This window comes from Capricornis sumatraensis, chromosome 7 (assembly GCF_032405125.1).
Source record: "Capricornis sumatraensis isolate serow.1 chromosome 7, serow.2, whole genome shotgun sequence".
Lineage (NCBI taxonomy): Eukaryota > Metazoa > Chordata > Mammalia > Artiodactyla > Bovidae > Capricornis > Capricornis sumatraensis.
In genome coordinates, this window is record NC_091075.1 from 114,072,892 (window position 1) to 114,091,547 (window position 18,656).

An 18,656-nucleotide genomic window follows, 5' to 3' on the forward strand; every position below is an offset into this window, starting at 1 on the left:
AGAGGGGCTGGGCGGGTAGGGGAGGAGGGAAATTCAGCATTTATCGCTCTGTGTTAAATGCAGCTGAAATATGTAATAGTCTGTTCAAAATCTCATCAGAGACTGAGCGACCGAGTCTAGGATGGATGCCAAAGTCCCAGATTCCTTGGAGGTGTCAGCTGAGGACATGTAGTGTGGGACTTCTCTATCTGCCTAAGGAGAGGCATCATTAGATGGGTCAAAGGAAATCTCTCCCAGCCCCTGACAAGACGCAATGCCGCGCGGTGTGGGGCCACCTTCTGAAATCCTGTGGCTGGAACAGCACTGAATACCTCCATGTCCTACCCACTCTGTGCCAGCAGCCCTTATGGGAGCTGGGGCTGAACACAGAGCCTGGAGGTTGGGGAGAACACAGCCTCATCTATCCCACTGAGAGCTCTCTCCTCCTACCCAGCCTCCTGGGCAGACCCTGGTTTCCCTCTGAGCAGGAGCCAGGGGGCCGTTTAGTGGAGAGCGACCTGGCTGAGGGCGTCCAAGATGGCAGGCATGTTGGCGTGAAGTGGCGGGGAGTGAAGCTGACTCTGGGTCTTGCCACAACAGCTGGATTTGGTTCTGGGGCATCTAAACTGAATAGAAGAAGACTCTTCTTCCTTTACTCAGGATGGAGGCCCTGCTAGCCTCATGTTTAATCATTTCGGGGTTCCTGGCCCCGGTAGCCTGGCCAGCCAGTTGCTCTAAGACCTGGTTCTCAGCTAACTCTCTGCCTCTTCTCCTCGGCCGCTCCCTTCACATCTCAGCATCACCAAACTGCTCGGCGTCCCATTCCCTAACCTGTGCCCCTTCCGCTCCCTCTGATGGAAAAGGCCTTCCTCCTCCGTCCTTTGGCTTTTCCTTATTCATTCTTTCACACTCTATGCAGGCATCACCTCCTCCATGAAACCTCCTCTGGTTGGTTCACCAGAGGTGTCTATCTTGTACTCCCGTAACTCAGTCTGGAAACTTCTATCACAATATTCACCCTTTCATATACAGTGATCTCTCTTTATAAACCCTCATAGGGGAGGGTTTCTTTGTAACGGGGGCCATGACGTTTGTCTTTGAATCTTCAGCATCTAGTTCAGCGCCCGTCACATTGCAATGAGGGCACAATTTGGAAACATTTGTGAAAATCACTCTTCATTTACAGAAGTATTACCAAAGCATTTCAACATGTAGAAGTATGCAAACGAGACTGAACTTAGAGGACAGCGAATGTAAAGTAAGATTCACAAGGCTGCCCTTAGGGATAAAGAAACAATCCTATATTATTCTCTAGCCTTCGAATTTGCTAATATCGACCATTTTACTAGTTTTGAGCTGAACAGATCCTACAGCAGAGCTGCTGTCCTCCTTGTTTAATTGACATTTTTAAAAGCTTAAATGTGAATTTACTATGAATCTGATTCTTTCCACCTCTCAGAATCAAGTGCCAAATAAATGAACACGTTCCAATGCTTTCATCTAATAGTGAACATAAGTTTTCAGGTAGATAAAAAGGAGAAGAAACAATGGCATAAACACTCCAATGGGGCGGGCACCTGGAGAACCAGGGTGTTGTGGAAGCCAGCAACTCAGAGACAAAGGGAAGTGGCCCCGGGCCACTGCCTTCCTGTTGGTTCTGGAAGGCAGTGCTGGCTTAATGAAGGAGACTGTATCCTCTGCTTGCAGCATGGTGACTGCCACTCCACACTGAAAACCAGCACTGACATATAGACACCGTGCACGTGTGTGTGCAAGGTCGCTTCAGTCGTATCTGACTCTGTGCAACCCTGTGGACCGCAGCCCGCCAGGCTCCTCTGTCCATGGGATTCGCCAGGCAAGAATACTGGAGTGGGTTGCCATGCCCTCCTCCAGGGGATCATATATACACCACCCCGTGCAAAACAGACTGTTAGTGGCCATCTACTGGGCAGCACTCAGTGCTCAGTAATGCCCTAGAGGGGTGGGGGTGGGTGGGAGGGGGGCTCAAGAAGGAGGGGGTATATATACACACACAGCTGATTCACTTTGTTGCATAACAGAAATCAACACAACATTGTAAAGCAATTATACTCTGATCAAAAAGTGAATTTAAAAATATAAGTAACACTGATTTATAAAAATGAGTATAGAATATTTAAAAAAGAAGCAGTGTGATGTTTGTTACCCTGACCAACTATGTTACTGTAGTTGTTACCATAGACCAATATAAAGATGTTTGTTACCAGAGACCAACTCTGGAGGCTGCATTACGTGGGCAGAGAGGTTTCCCTAACATTTAATTTTTTAAAAATAAAAATTCACGCCATATCTAAACCAGAAAACTGATTACATGTTACACAGAGAGTCCCCAACAAGCCTTAGAAATAAATGTCTGTGTTCCAGCACCGAGGTGAGTTTTTTCAGGGGACCCTCTCTGGAAGGCACACTGAGCCTCCTTAGGAGTGAGGAGTCCCTGGACGTAGACACAGAGACTATGAACTCAGAAACAGTACACTGGCGACTTGAGATAATCAGGAGGGACACGGCACCGAGGCATCTGATGAGAGAGACATTGCCAGCCTTTGAATAATTCATTCCGGGAGTCATACAAACGTAGAGAAGATGCTCAACCCTGACAAAGTCTTGGTTCAATCTTTCAGCTTTTTGTCGGTTAAATCCAGTCATCCATTGATCACACACACACATGCACAGACAGTGGTATAAGACATACGCACTGTGCTACTGTTCACAATTGCCAAGGCCTGAGTACAGCCTAGATGTCTATCAGTAGATAAACGGATAAATAAGAGGTGGTACCCATATACAGTGGAATATTGCTCAACCACAGAAAAAAATGAAATAGCATCATTTGCAGCAACACGGATGGAGCTGGAGATGATCGTACTAAGTGAAGCATGTTAGAAGAAGAAAGACAATACTTCTCAGAATAGAAGTAATATCACATACAGGTGGAATCTAAAATGAGACGCAATGAACTTATTTACAAAACAGACTGACAGCTATTGAGAACAGCCTTGTGGTTGCCAAAGGAGAGATGAATTGGGAGTTTTGGATCTGGAGATGCAAACAACCATACACAGAATGGATAAACGACAAACTGCTACTATACAGCAGAGAGAGCTGTATCAATATCCTGTGATAACTATAATGGGAAAGAATACGAAATGAAAGAGAATGTATACATATGTATAACTGAATCACTTTACTGTACAGTGGAAATTAACACAACACTGTAAATGAACAATGCTTGAATAAGATACATTTTTAAAAGACATATGTATTGTGCTATATTATCTCATTTTAATTCCTTGGTTCAAGATACGCATAAATCTCTAAAACACTTTTCAAACTCAATGGGAAATATCCTCAGCCCATTGGTCTTACCCTGAGGTAGTTGAGGGTGAAATTGGTCAGCCCCATCCTGGTGATGTTTTTGGACAGCTGATCCAAGACCTGAGGATCTTGTGCCTAAACAGGAAAAAAAATCAAATATTTTATCCCTGCAAGACAGTATCAAGGAAGTCCTGACTGTGCTACTGCTGCTAAGACATGCATCTTGTCAGTTTTTCTCAGAGGGAAGGTTGCTGCAGATAATTTGTTTTACATTTTGAAGAAACGTGCATATAACGCTCAAGGTCACCTTTGGATCAATGGTGCAAGACTCATTGCTAGGGAGAACCGAACTGAGTCAGATGGGAGAAAGGACTTTACATCCTCTGTGAGAGGCCCTGTTTCTTCCAGAGGAGAGTTATTAAGCCCGATCAGGACACCTCCAGGTCCCTGGCACCCCCTTAACCCTGAGGGGAGGTGGGGTCTGGGTTTGGCAGAACCATGTTTTAGGGTTCCCCAGGTGGTGCTAGCGGTAAAGAACCTGCCTGCCGATGCTAATCCAGAAGACGTGAGAGACTTGGGTTCAATCCCTGGGTGGAGAAGACTCCCTGGAGAAGGAAATGACAACCTACTCCAGTATTCTTGCCTGAAAATTACCATGGAGAGAGGAGTCTGGCCAGGCTACAGTCCATGGCGTCGCAAAGAGTTGGACATGACTGAAGTGACTTAGCACACAGGCACACATGCTTTAGGACTGGCCTTTGCTGTGTGTTATGATCATAGATTTTTTTAAAAAAAAGATCTTCAAATTTCTTATTCTAATCTCTATTAATTATTTACTGATGTTATTTATGGGAGGAGGACACATTTTTATTTTATTTTTGACCACATCATGAGGCATGGGGGATCTCTGTTCCTAGACTAGGGATCGAACCTGAGACCCCTGCAATGGGAAATGTGGATTCTTAACCACTGCACCACCAAGAAAATCTCATGACAGTGTTTGCAGCAGCTTGGAGTTGAGTCCTATATTTGAAAATTTTGGAACTGCCATGAAATATATTAATACATATATATTAAAAATGTCTAACTCTCCTCCCCATTAAGCTGAGGCTAGAAATAGAGGTCTTCAACAACTTTCATCCAGAAGGACTGTAAAGGTATGCATTCTATTTTCAGAAATACCAGCCACATTAAAAATATCAAGATGTCATGTTTCATGGGCCAACCCCCATGTTCTGTTTGGCGAGAAAAGAAAATAAGTTCTTTCTGGATTCCATTGTAAGGGGAGTCTCTTAGTCATTGCTCTTTCTTTCTGTTTGTTTTTCCTTCTTTCTTGATGGATATAAACTATTGTTAAACAGAGGAAGTCTTAAGTAAACATCTTGCCTCCGGTTCTGCATTCATGAGACTATCTAGGTTGTACCAACATCTTAATTTATTCTTTTTCTGTACTTAATGCAACCAATTGGCTTTGTGTATATAAATTAAAAAAAAAAAAAACGAATGTAGGTGAAAATAGCTTGCCACTTTGCATCTCAATTTCTGAAATGAGGGTCCTCTGTAGACATGCATGCGTGCATGCTAAGTCACTTCAGTTGTGTCAGACTCTGCGATTCTATGGACTGTAGCCCACCAGGCTCCTCTGTCCATTGGCTTCTCTAGGCAAGAATACTGGAGTGGGTTGTCATTCAGTACTGGAGTGGGTTGCAATTACAACTGTAATTGTATTCTCTTTTCACCACATAGGGTCTTAAAAATCAGGCTCAAATCTGATTTTGCTCCAAAGCATTTTCCCAGAAACTGCTGGATCGTGTATTCTGGAAGAAGCACTTATTAAGTCAATGCCTGCTGATTCCTTCTGAAGGGACTGACCTGATGAGTTTCTGTCAAGGCTTACCATTAAAACATCTCTCTAGATTGGCATCGAATCCACCCTTGCACCTTCCTGATGTCCAACCAATTTGATATGATTTACAGCCAAATGCAATCAAGAGGAACCCAGGCCTTCCTCTGGTTTCCAGCGCCGTGGTTAGGAGGCGTGTGGACACACACCCGAGGTATGTGAGCCCCACGTCTTGTCAGATGGTTCCAATAAAAACTGGAGACTGTTTTTCCTACTCCTTGTTTTGTTTCTCTCATTTATACACAACAAGTTTATTAGCCCAGCCCGAGTGGTACTTGATAACAAATGCGTGGAATTTAAGAAAAGTACAGACTGTTTATTGAGGTAACCTCCATTTGGAGTTTAAAATAATAAAGTAGGAAAGGAAATAGTCTCACAACTTATCAAACTCAGAAACAAAGGAGGGAAAAAGGGGCCTGTGGATGAAAATGATTGAAGGGAAAACTCAAAATTTAGAGTTAATTGTCTAAAGAGTGAAAGTTTCTGGGAGCTTTTCCATAGTGAGAAAACAGGGCTTCTCTTTTCTGGGTGAGATGAGGAGGGGATGAAAGGGAAGAAAGTGAAATAGAAATTAAGGTACTTACGTGCATGGCTAGAATGCTTCTTGGGACTAACTCTCTGTATTGTCTAATGGTAAAGTGCCACGTTTTTATTCTCATGAGGTCGTCAAAGGTGAACTCCAAAATCAGTCTGCCTTCTGTACACACCTGGAAGGGACAAACAGGGGGCTCAATGGTTATGCACTTGGTGATCGCGACGTTTTTGTAATTCACATGTCAGCCACTCAACGCGGTCTCCCTGACTCCTCTTGGGAGGTGCTCGATCTTAGCAAAAACGTGGCACAGGGAAGGTATCAGCTCTGAAATTAATGGGGTCAAAGGTCAGCACAGCAGCTCACCAGCCATGAGCTACTGGTAACTCAACTAGTTTTGGCAGAAACTCCACGAGCCCCTATTTCTTCATTTGTAAATATGCAGACAAAACCTATCTTATAGCAATGCTATGTCAAACACTCCTGGTAAACTGTGTCCCCCATAACACTAACATGCTTTCACCTCCTTTCTCCTCCACTTTCATCATCCTTCTAGAATAAGCGTTTGAGCTCTGTTCTAATCTCGGTTATCCTACTCTGGGAGAAAGTACCTAATAAAAGTATTCCTGTGTAAGTATGAGTTACTTCAAGGCCATCCAGGCAGGAGAAGGGGACGACAGAGGATGAGATGGTTGGATGGCATCACCGACTTGATGGACATGAGTTTGAGCAAGCTCCGGGAGTTGGTGATGGACAGGGAGGCCTGGCATGCTGCAGGCCATGGGGGCAAAAGGAGCCAGACAGGACTGAATGACTGAACTGAGCTGAACTGAAGCAGAGGAAGTTTTTGTTTCCAAAGAGAAATGTCAGAGGGTGGTGCTTAACCCAAGGCTGTGGGTTATCAGTTATGGATGTTTGGAAAGAAAGGCATTTTAGAGTAAATTCCTTGAATCACATTCTATTAGATATGACGAATTCTGCTTGTATAAAGGGCCAGGCTTTGGGGAACCAAATTAATCTAAGATAAATATATATTATTAATGAAATATAGGGAGTCTTACAGAGTGATCAGTGACAGGGTAGCATTTTTATCTGCTTTTCAAAGTCAGATGATTTTTGGCATGCAGTTCATTTTTCTTTTCTTTAGGCAGCTTACAGGATCTTAGTTCCCTGACTAGGCATCGAACCTGGGCTCATGGCCATGAAATGGCCAAGTCCTAACCACTGGGCTGTCAGAAAATTCCGTAGTTTCTATTTTATTCACATTTCTCCTCACTGTTGTGCTCTGTGCTGAGTTGCTCAGTCATGTCCAACTCTTGAGCAACTCACTGGACTGCAGCCCGCCAGGCTCCTCTGTCCATGAGACTTTTCAGGCAAGAATACTGAAGTGGGTTGCCATGTCCTTCTGCAGGGGATCTTTCTGACCCAGGGACTGAACTTGCATCTCCTGTGTCTCCTGCACTGTAGGCAGATTCTTTACCTACTGAGCCATTGGGGAAGCCTTTTTTCACTGTTAATGACTTTGAAATGAAAGAAAATGTGGGAAGTCTTACACCACTCATTCTATCTCACCTCTAAGATGGGAAGCAGTGACCATATATTGGTCCAGTTTAAACAATTGCAGCTCATTATTCAGCCCACGTTTGCCTAGAGATGCAGTACAAAAATAGGAGGCTTTCACACCAGAAAGTCCTAGATTCAAATCTTGACTCTGTTTTCCACTTATTTTCCAACAGATTCCCTAAGTTTCAGTTTCCTCATCTGCAGAATAAGGATCAGAATACCCTTAGGTAGGGACGTTGGGAAAGTATATTAAGTGAAGTTTTGTGTATAGATTGCCGAGTATTGTTGCTGTTGTTTAGTTGCTAAGCCATGTCCAACTCTTTGTGACCACATGGACTGTAGCCCGCCAGGCTCCTCTGTCCATGGACTTCTCCAGGCAAGAATCCTGGAGTGGGTTGCATTTCTTTCTCCAGGGATCTTCTTGACCCAGGGATTGAACCCATGTCTGCTGCACTGGCAGGTGGATTCTTTACAGCTGAGACACCACGGAAGCCCACCTGGTATTGCACTTGACAGTAAATGATAGTTTAAAGATAGAAGATGTGCAACCAAGGAACCCAGAGCCTTGGAGCAGGGGTTGTTGTAATGTCCTGTCTGAGACCTGGGGGCTTATGAGCAGTGCATCGCGGGCTCTTCTGGGAAGAGCTAAGCCTCCACCTAACCCTGAGATTCCCACTCACTTTCTTGATTCAACCAGAACAGCTTCAGTTTTATCTGTTTTAAGTAGTGGACTTCTGATCAAGCCTGTCTGGAGAAAGATTGCTTAGACTAAAAAAAAGTACAACACTTTGGAAATCATTGCACTAACACTTAAAGAAAAAATGACAGTCAACTGAATAGGGAATATAATCATTTTAGAAATAGTCTAAACTATAGTCCATGAAGATAATTAGCAATGCAAATCATTCTTTTGAGCTTCCCAAGGCAGTGGTAGTGGTAAAGAATCTGCCTGCCACTGCAGGAGACATAAGAGACACGGGTTCAATCCCCGAGTCCGGAAGATCCCCTGGAGCAGGGCACAGCAACCCTCTCCAATATTCTTGCCTGGAGAATCCCATGGAAAGAGGAGCCTGGTGGGCTACAGTCCTTAGGGTCAAAAAGAGTTGGACATTACTGAAGTGACATAGCACAGCACATCAACCTTTTAAGAAATCTTAATAATCACTTCAAATGTCTTTTCAAATGAGTCAGTTCTTCTCATCAGGTGGCCAAAGTATTGGAGTTTCAGCTTCAGCATCAGTCCTTCCAATGAATATTCAGGACTGATTTCCTTTAGGATGGACTGGTTGGATCTCCTTGCAGTCCAAGGGACTCATTTGAAAAGACCCTGATGCTGGGAAAGAATGAAGGTGGGAGGGGAAGGGGACAACAGAGGATGAGATGGTTCGATGGCATCACTGACTCAATGGACATGAGTTTGAGTAAAATCCGGGAGTTGGCGATGGACAGGGAGCCCTAGCATGCTGCAGTCCATGGGGTCTCAAACAGTCGGACAGGACTGAACAATTGAACTGAACTGAATAATCACTTCCTTCTTTGGGAATTTTATACCCCAAACCATCATTTGTTGAATTCCAACTATGCCCTAGGCACTGGGTTAGGTGCTTTCGAGTGTCTCTAATTTAAAGAACTATTTTCTTTAAACAAGAAAAACACCAAGTGGAGAAGAGTTAGGAACCTGTTGACAGAGCACCACTTAAGAAAGATGCTTAAAAAAAAAAGAAAGAAAGATGCTAATAACACCTGCCATTTCCATTTCATCAAAGGTCTCAGAAGCACTGTCAGATAATTATTGATAATCTGGGTGAAGGCCTCTGACTCAGATCCAGTTGGCACAAGCTGTGGGTAATTCCAGGCATTTGGGCTCCCTGCCCTCAAACTCCTCGACTGAGTGGTCTTCAGGGCCTCATTTCTGGATCTTCGCCATGAGAGTCGAGCACAGTGAAATGGGGGAAGGCTTCAGCGTCCCCACACCACTCCTCCAGAGCCTTGCCTATCAGCATCAGACTTAATTTACCAAGATTTTCCAAAGAGTTGCATGCAGATTAAGCCACACAATTCTTCCCTGTGTGTTAATAGTACAGAAGCCACCGGCAGGGGAGGCTTTCCCAGAAGAGAGGTGACTATAGCCAGACATGGGCAGAGAAGTGTCTTGACAAGGCAGGACAGGGATATTGGGGTGCCATAATCCTGTTCTTTTAAAGTGAGGGGGTTATTGGCTGTTTAAGCAAATATTAGCCCAGTTGAATGTCATGCTTTTTTAAAATTACCTAATCTATTTGTTTTGTGTTTATGAGACACAAACCCAAGGCAGAGAGAGGTTCTGGTTTACTTCTACAGGAATAGAATTTCATAAAGGGAAGGCCTGGATGGAGTTCTTCTGATGAATTACTCAGTTGGAGAATCTCTAAGGCTATGTTCAACTGTGTTCTTTGTTTACTGTGATGTAGCAAACCAGCTGAGGACTCTTTTTGCCATCAAACTGCTAAGGGCCTACGAAAAGAAACACTGCAACAGCCTTGGGCTCCTCCTTTCTCAGCTAAAACCAAGGACTCAGGTTTATCTGGGACATAGCATGAGCAAGAGAGGAATCCTGAGAATTGAGTCTAAGTCACTTGTGTTGAGTGTTTTCTTTAAGGGAAACTAAATGACTGAAGTGGCCTGAAAGTCACTTAGTCGTGTCCGACTCTTTGTGACCCCATGGACTGTAGCCTGCAAGGCTCCTCTGTCCATGGAATTCTCCAGGCAAGGACACTGGAGTATGTATCCATTCCCTTCTCCAGGGGTCTTCCCAACTTGGGGATTGAACCCAGGTCTCTGGCATTGCAGGCGGATTCTTTAGCATCTGAGAAGCCCTGGTGACTTCTTTGAATGAAAGGGTGGGAGACAATTTGATCAATGCTGACCTTCCCCAAGCAGTTCTTCCCACAACCTCCTCCCAACCCCTGCCCCCCTTATGGAGGTCAAAGGAAACTGAAGGTTTTGTGATTTATTTTATTTTACATGCAACAATCAGAAAATGAAATAGAGATGCTTAATAAAAAATATATATACATGTATATATTCCTTGTTTGGAATAGTTAAAAAAAAATGAGCATAGCTTACGAAGAGGAATTAATGTTTCTTCTTTTCAGAAAAACTCTGCACATTCCTTGTAATCAATACAATTAATGTAGCTTTTATCTAAAGTTGGCCTTTTTTTCTAAAAAAAAAAAAAAAAAGCTGCCTTTCACTTGGAATCCAAATTCAAAAGGGTCCCCAATTAAGAAAACATTTTCTGTTGTGCTGAATTCATGTTACTGTGAGCTCTGACATTTTGTTTCTGTGGTAACCAAAATCAGCTGATTAGTTGGCATGGCAACAGAAAAGATGTAATCCCAGCAGACACACTCTAATCAATGCCCCCAGCACAGATGGTCTCCGGAGGATCAACAAGAAAGAGGCTGGCAGGCATTCAGTGCATCACGTGTTGGCTTGAGAGTAGGCCAGGAACAAGAGAACTAAAAAAGAACATTTCTCAAACTAACCCGGAGCTTTTTAACCCTTTTCTTTCTTTGTGTAATTGTAAGGCAATACTGACCATGTAGTTGTATAACAAAATGATTCTCATGCAGCTTTTATGAAATATAATATGTTTGTTAGATGGGAGTATTAATTTAATTTTTCTTGGTCTTTATGCTTAGAACAGTATGCATGGACTAAGGCTTTTAGATTAACAGTTGCATAAAGCTCAGTGTATCTTACTTGGAAATGCTGCACATGTAAATCCATAGTGGTTTAATTGCTAAGTTGTGTCCAACTCTTTGTGATCCCATGGACACCTTTGCCCCTCAGGCTCCACTGTCCGTGGAATTTCCCAGGCAAGAATACTGGAGTGGGTTACTATTTACTTCTCCAGGGGATCTTCCTGACTCACAGATTGAACCCGGGTCTCCTGCATTGCAGGAAGATTCTTTACCTACTTAGCTACCAAGGAAGCTCATATGTAAATACATATATAGACATTTATTAGAGTGATACTCACTGATGTTATAGTAATTCCATTAGAGTCAGGATGAGAGCATAAAGGGCTTTCCAGGTGGTGCTAATGATAAAGAACTCGCCTGCCAATGCAGCTGGATTTAAGAGGCACTGGTTCAATCCCTGGGTTGGAAAGATCCCCTGGAGTAGGGCATGGCAACCCACTCCAGTAGTCCTGTCTGGAAAATCCCATGGACAGAGTAGCCTGGGGAGCTACATTCCATGGGGTCACAGTCAGACACGACTGAGGGCTGAGCACACACCCAAGAGTATAACATAATAAGAATCATGAACCAACTGTCAAGAGACATCAGTGAGGGTTCATACTGGAAAAAAGTGAAAGTTACTCATGTCCGACTCTTTGCGGCCCCGTGGACTGTAGCCCGCCAGGCTCCTCTGTCCATGGGATTCTCCAGGCAAGAATACTGGAGTGGGTATCCATTCCCTTCTCCAGGGGATCCTCCTAACCCAAGGATTGAACCCAGGTCTTCTGCATTGCGGGTGGATTCTTTGCCATCTGAGCCACCAGGGGAGTCCAGGAAAACTGGAGAGGGTAGCCTATCCCTTCTCCAGGGCATCTTTCCAACCTAGAAATAGACCTGGGGTTTCCTGCATTGCAGGCGGATTCTTTACCAGCTGAGCTACCAGGGAGACCCACACTGGTTGGTATTTCCATGGTACTTTTCCACAGTAGTAAATAATTTCACAGTTAATAATTGAGATAAGGAAAGACCATAGCCTGTGTTTATAGAAATGATAAGATGTCCAATAATGGCTGTAATTATGGTTCCAGTTTGTGAACCCCAAAATGATGCAACATGTATCTCAGAGAGGGTCCTTTCAGTATCGGCCAGAATTCACATCCTCAAATATAATTCAAGGGTCTTTAATTCTGAAAACCTTGGGGATTGCTCTTCTGATTATTAAGCTTTGCTTCCAATTTGATTCAAAGTTGAATACAGAAAAGAAAGCTTTCAGAATATATGTGTAAAAACTCTCATTACAGCATCTATAGTGTTCCTAGGGTCAGGAAATTGCAAAACATGCTTTGTGGTCCTGAGGAATATTAAATATTACTGTTGATTAAGGCTGTGGCTGATTTTTGATTCACCAGTTGACCACATTTTCATAAAAGCAACTCAGAAATGCAGAGTCAAACGTTATTTGGAGAATTAGGGTTTATTGATAGTCTAAATTAGAACAATGTGAAAATGCCTACACATAATGTGCTAAGTGATACCATGTACTAATAGCAGGCTCCCCTTTAAAAAAAATAAAGCATCAGCTACCAAACTGTTTTTCTTTGTAATACTGAAAGGTCATTAGCTTTCTGATTTCTACTAAATCAGCATATTATTTCATTACACAAAGATGAGTTATTTTTAATTAATATAAGAACAAAAGAAAAATTGGAAAGATTCTTTGGGTAGTATAATAATCACCCAAGGAGCAAAAAAAAAAAAAAAAAAGAAAAGAGATAGAAAAAATGAACCGCTTTGGAATATTCTAAAAATAAATGTGCATAATTAGCATCTGGACGAAGTCCACACAGCTAAGCTACATTTCCCAGAAAGTGATATTTTTCATCACAGTATAGAAATATTCATTACCGGAGCTGGCAAAAGTATTGCCACAGAGTAGAGTCAGATGGGTGATCTAAATAATTAAAGCTTGAAACCCAGAGAGCTGAGTTCGGGAGAATGTCCCCGTGTGGGAGGGGGTGCCATGTGAGAGGGAGTGCTCCAGCAGGGAGGAGGAGGCAACAGAGGAGAACCTTGGTTTCTTAATTTGAATGGTAAAAAAAAAAAAAAACAAAAAAAAACACCTTATCAATTCGTAGGAAGAATGGGATTCTTTTTGATTTAAAACCAATTTGGCATGCACAGCATGATATCTTCAGAGCAACTGACTATGTTCACTTCTGAAAAAAGTTTCGGTCTGAGAAAAAAATGGAGGAAATATATGAAAGGCTCATTGCAATATGCATTTTTATTTTCAGTGGCTACAGGCTTGGGAAGTAGCTCCTTCATTACAGCCAAGCTTAATTATCATGGGTTTCTTTTTTCTCTGAAAGCATAAAGAACTGGTGTGTTTTTCTTGAATGACCTAAAAGTAACACGAGTGTTAGTGTGGCGGTGGTTCACTTGTGTCCGACTCTTTGCAGCCCCGTGGACTGTAGCCCGCCGGGCTCCTCTGTCCATGGGATTTTCCAGGCAAGAGTACTGGAATGGGGTGCCATCTCCTTCTCCAGGGGATCTTCCTGACACAGGGATCGGACCCGTGTCTCCCATGTCTCTTGCATCGGCAGGCGGATTCTTTACCGCTAGCGCCACGTGGAAAGCCCAAAAGGAGCACCGTGTAAGTGTGGTTAGTTGCTCAGGCGCAGAATCCTGGAGTGGGTTGCCATTCCCTTTTCCGGGGAAAGTAACACTAAGCCTATACAAAGGACACTGAGGCAACAGAAAAAGGCTTTCCCTGCAGCGCTCGGGCTTTGTAATGCTAGAAACGGCTCCTGTATCCACAAGGTGATGCAAATGTTTGGTGTCTTCAAAAACAAGTGAGTCATGGGCAGAGTAAACCATCACCCAGGTGACCATTCCTCTCCACACAGCAAACCTCTCAAGACCAGCACGCTCCAACACACGCAGTGGGAATCTTCCTTATCCCAGACTGACAGCTTTTCTCTCCGCTCAATGGTTAAAAAGGGAAAGTGGGAAAAACCCTCCTCCTGTTCCACATTTAAAATGTCTGTGGATGATAATCAAGATACCATAAACTCAATGGCATTGGATGATTCGTTTTTGCATTTATATAAGCATTTTCTTTGCCTGTGGTTTTTAACACCCCTGTGGGCACCAGAAAGGTGAAATTGCACCAAGATCAAAGAATACTTCAACTAATAAATGTTTTATATCTACTCTTTCAGCAAAATAGTGTGTAAGTAGCAGACACATCTTCAGTTTTATAATTTAGGCTTCCGCAATTAACCCTGATAATTCAGCTTCTCTTAACTATAAAGAGAAGGATGTCATTTGTGTTTTTGGCTAAAAGAAAGAACTGGTCTTGTTGATGTTACAAATTAGTTTCACACTGAGTCTTAGTCAAAATGCAGTGAACTAGTGTTCATTAAAATAAACTTCCATTTGCCAAATTCTTTGACTAAATATTTATTCTTACTAATTTTTCTGCTTGGGAGATGATATAAAGGGATTGTCTATAGTGTTCCTCTTATACTTTTGTATTCCTTAAAGATTATGACTAGTTGAATTGTGGTTTGTTGATTTTTCCCCCTGCTTCTTAATATTTGAATTCAGCTTTAAAAACTTTAATTTCAGTAGCAAAGCACAAATACTGACTTCACAATAATAGAAGAATGTTCTTTTAGTTGCAGGATATCCTTGAGTATCAAAACCGAAGTTCTATGTAATGTATATCATCATGGGCTAGAGTGAATTATACATAGTATCTTTCGAGTGGTGTATATTTGAAAGTTACTAATAGTCTTTAACACATTACTGACCAGAGACATATTAACACCACAGGCATTAGTTTCTAAAAAAAATCCCCCAGTCAATAATGTGTTAAAGGGCTTGTCACAAGAAAGAGATTTTAAGCATGTGTAGTGGCTGGATGGCATCACCAACTCGATGCACATGAGTTTGGGTGAACTCTGGGAGTTGGTGATGGACAGGGAGGCCTGGCATGCTGCGATTCATGGGGTCGTAAAGAGTCAGACACCACTGAGCGACTGAACTGAACTGAGTGATGGATGGGGGTCTTCCCTGGTGGCGCAGACAGTAAAGAATCTGCCTGCAATGTGGGAGAGCTGGGTTCGATCCCTGGGTCAGGAAGATCCCCTGGAGGAGGCCATGGCAACCCAATCCAGTATTTTTGCATGGGAAATCCCATGGACAGAGGAGCTTGGGAGGCTACAGTCCATGCGGCCGCAAAGAGTTGGATACGACTGAGTGACTAAGCATAGTGCTGGATGTTAACTAAACTTATTAGTAATCACCTCACAATATGTACATATATCAAATCAACACGTTGTAAATGTAACACAAACACACTGTTACGTATAAGTGGTATAAGTGTTAGTCGCTCAGTGGTGTCTGACACTCTGTGAATCCATGGACTGTAGCCTGCCAGACCCCTCAGTCCCCGGAATTCTCCAGGCAAGGATAATGGAATGGGTTGCCATTCCCTTCTCCAGGGGATCTTCCCAACCCAGGGATCAAAGCTGTGTCTCCCGCCTAACAGGTAGAGTCTTTACCAAAGAAGTCTGTTAAATGTCAATTATATCTCAATAAAAAGAAAAAAACACCTAAATTGTAATTTAGTAGCCTAAGTTTGATAGGCAGCCAAAACTCTCTTCTCTTTCTTGAAGGTTTATCCTGTTTGACTTTCTTGGGGTCTGTATCAAATGCACAGGGCTCCCCCAGAGAGTCTTGCCGGGTTACAAACCAAAAAGATGACCTCACAGGGCTGCTCGTATCTGACATGTGAGAGGTCAGCTTAAAGTTCCAGAAGAAAACCCTAATCAGTATCCTGCAGTACACCCAGAGAAGAGCAGGCCTTGTCGCCCAGCCCAGCCCGTACCTTGGTAAACATGGGCTTCCCATGCTGGGTGACCATCACGCACTGGTCGCAGTCCACGGTGATGGATGAGTTGTGGTAGGACTCTTTTGAGTGTTTGAGAACGTAATACAGGTCGGTCACCCCTCCTTCAAACACAGTGCTAAAATAACGAGGGATGAGGGTCCTGCCGATAGCTGGAAGAGACACACAGAGAAACAAACCGTTAACAATAATGTCCATATACCCCACACCACGGCCAGACCTCCAACTGGATACAGATCATACCAAAAGGCAAAGTTTTTCTCCTTACCAACTGCCATATCCCTTACGGCTGACAGCTAATAAAATCGAATCTATTCACGAAGAATCTATGCAGTCATCTCTCCAGATTTGGCATCCATCAATAATGTAAGAGTTAGTACTTTAAACATAAAGGGGGAAATGCTGATGACTTTTGACCTCATGGATATTCTCTAAGTTAACATATTTTTAAAAAATAAAACATATCCAATCCACTTGGACTTTTCAATGGATTGCACACCAGTTACTCAATCATGTTTTATTATTAGTAGTAGTCATAATAATATGTTTTGATAATGTAATGCTTTGTGGGCTATGAATTATTTTTGGGCTTCACTCGCTCACTGGATCTTCAGCACAAAGTCAAAAGACTAGGGAACTGTAGGAAGCACAATGATTATCATCAAAGAAAAAGTTATTAGGAATGTTTGAAAGTCACGTGACTTATGAGTAGATAATTGGGGTCTCTAACGTTAAATCTGCAAACACCCATAGGAGTTTGGGATGGACATGTACACACTGTTATATTTAAAATGAGTAACCAGCAAGGACCTACTGTATGGCACAGGGAACTCTGTTCAACGTTATGTGGCAGTCTGGATGGGAAGGGAGTTTGGGGGTGAATGGATATTATGTATATGTATGGTTGAATCCCTTTGCAGTTCACCTGAAACTATCACAATATTGTTAATCAGATATACTCCAATATAAAGTAAAAACTTAAAAAAAATCTATCTACATTGAAACACTTTCCAACACCATGTCTCAAACTGCTTTAATGAATGGATATCTTTAACAAGTGATCCCTATCTGTATACAAAGAAATCCATACCTACGTGAATGCGCACTGCTCTATCTGCTTCTGGAGTTGAAAGAAAATCTCTTTCCAGAGTCAGAGGGCCATCTTAAGAAAACTCAATACCTTCTACTTGGTCTAAATTGGTCTCTTGCATTCTGCGTGTCCTGTCCTGTCCCATTTTAGTTTGAGGGATTCGTAAGTAGCTGGGTCTCTCTGATACATGATGCTTAGAAATAGCTAACAAGCCCTTGCTTTAGCAGAGATTTTAAATCCTCTTACACTGAAAATCCCAACTCATAATATCAGGAATTTTGCCTATGTGCAGATTTTGAGGCAAAGTACTAAAGCACTCTCAAGTGATTCAAGATTTTAATAAATCTCTTACATTCACTATATAAGGCCTCCTGAAAGACAAAAATAATATTTAAGATAAATACATTACCAAAGAGTGCTTTAGTAGGAAAGATCATTCAATCATCACTTGAATGTTTAAAAATGTTTAATTTCATTTTAAAAGAATCAGTATTAATCCATTTTGTATGAATCTATATCTCTTTTGTACACGGATTTGGAAAAAATACTATAAAAAGAATACTCTGCCAAATGTTTTCTGAAGTGATCACTAAAGAATCCCAATGTGAATGCCTAGTCTCTGAATAATTTATATAGTTGTTATTGCTTCATATTTACCGCAGTGAAATCAGTCAACAAGTGTGTGCTGAATATTCCAGGATCTTTGGCAATTTCATCCTAAATAATCCTTATACAGACACTTCCTAAATACTGCCTAATCCCCAATAGTGCATGTTTATTTGCTAAATATAAAATTCAAAGAGTCATTTGAGTCTGTCATATCCTTAAACATATGCATAGCTGATATGTCATAAAGAAAACTTTGCTAATATGAAAAACCTTATTGTACTTTGCTAAACAGCTAAAATTAATTAAACGCATTTCAAATATTCCAAGTTAAAACTAATTACCATAAATCAGCTCTAGCAATTTGACATTTTGGGATCTGTACTGTGGAAAGTAAACACACACCATAAAAATATAGATGTAGGGTGAAAATATTTCACTACAATATCCAAGGAATTGTCACATTAAAAAGGTTATGCAAATAAACATCATTGGATTAGCCACATTATCATTTATTCATGAATCATGCACAATTTAATTTCTCTGTAGTAGTGTTTGCTATATGTAAGCATTATTTTCATTCATGGTTTAAGGAAATTCAAATTCCTTCAAAATTCCTTAACTTTCAATTGAAAATTTTCAATCTTTTTTTGTGTGATAAAAGTCACATAAAGCAAAGCGTGCTATTTTAAAAGTATGTTCACTTTGCTGGGCAGCTCTCACCATCACCCGCCTCCTGAAGTTTCCACCTTCCCCAACTGAAACTCCGTCCCCTTTAAATACTAGCTCCCCCTCCCTGCCTCCTGACCCCCTGTTCCCTGGCGTCTAACAATCTGCTTTCTGACTCTATGAATGCGACTACTCTAGGTGACGCGTATAAGGGGAATTATAGGGTGCCCGTGTGCGTCTGGTATGGCCTCTCTGACTCCAGACAATGCACAGGCTCCATACTCAATAGACGTAGAGGGTGGCGACTTTGCTCTATCACT

General features: G+C 42.1%; 1 protein-coding gene across 7 annotated transcripts in view; it reads right to left on the bottom strand.

Moving 5' to 3' along the window:
- The window catches only part of LDB2 (LIM domain binding 2), a 460,701-nt gene that overhangs the window by 67,791 nt on the left and 374,254 nt on the right, over nt 1–18,656 (bottom strand). For all 7 annotated transcript variants that reach the window (XM_068974832.1, XM_068974830.1, XM_068974831.1 and 4 more), the window contains exons 3-5: nt 15,951–16,123; nt 5,821–5,943; nt 3,385–3,468 (exon numbers count right to left, since the gene is read on the bottom strand). In XM_068974832.1, coding sequence (XP_068830933.1) covers nt 3,385–3,468; nt 5,821–5,943; nt 15,951–16,123 — 380 coding nt within the window. The remainder of the gene's footprint in view (nt 1–3,384; nt 3,469–5,820; nt 5,944–15,950; nt 16,124–18,656) is intronic.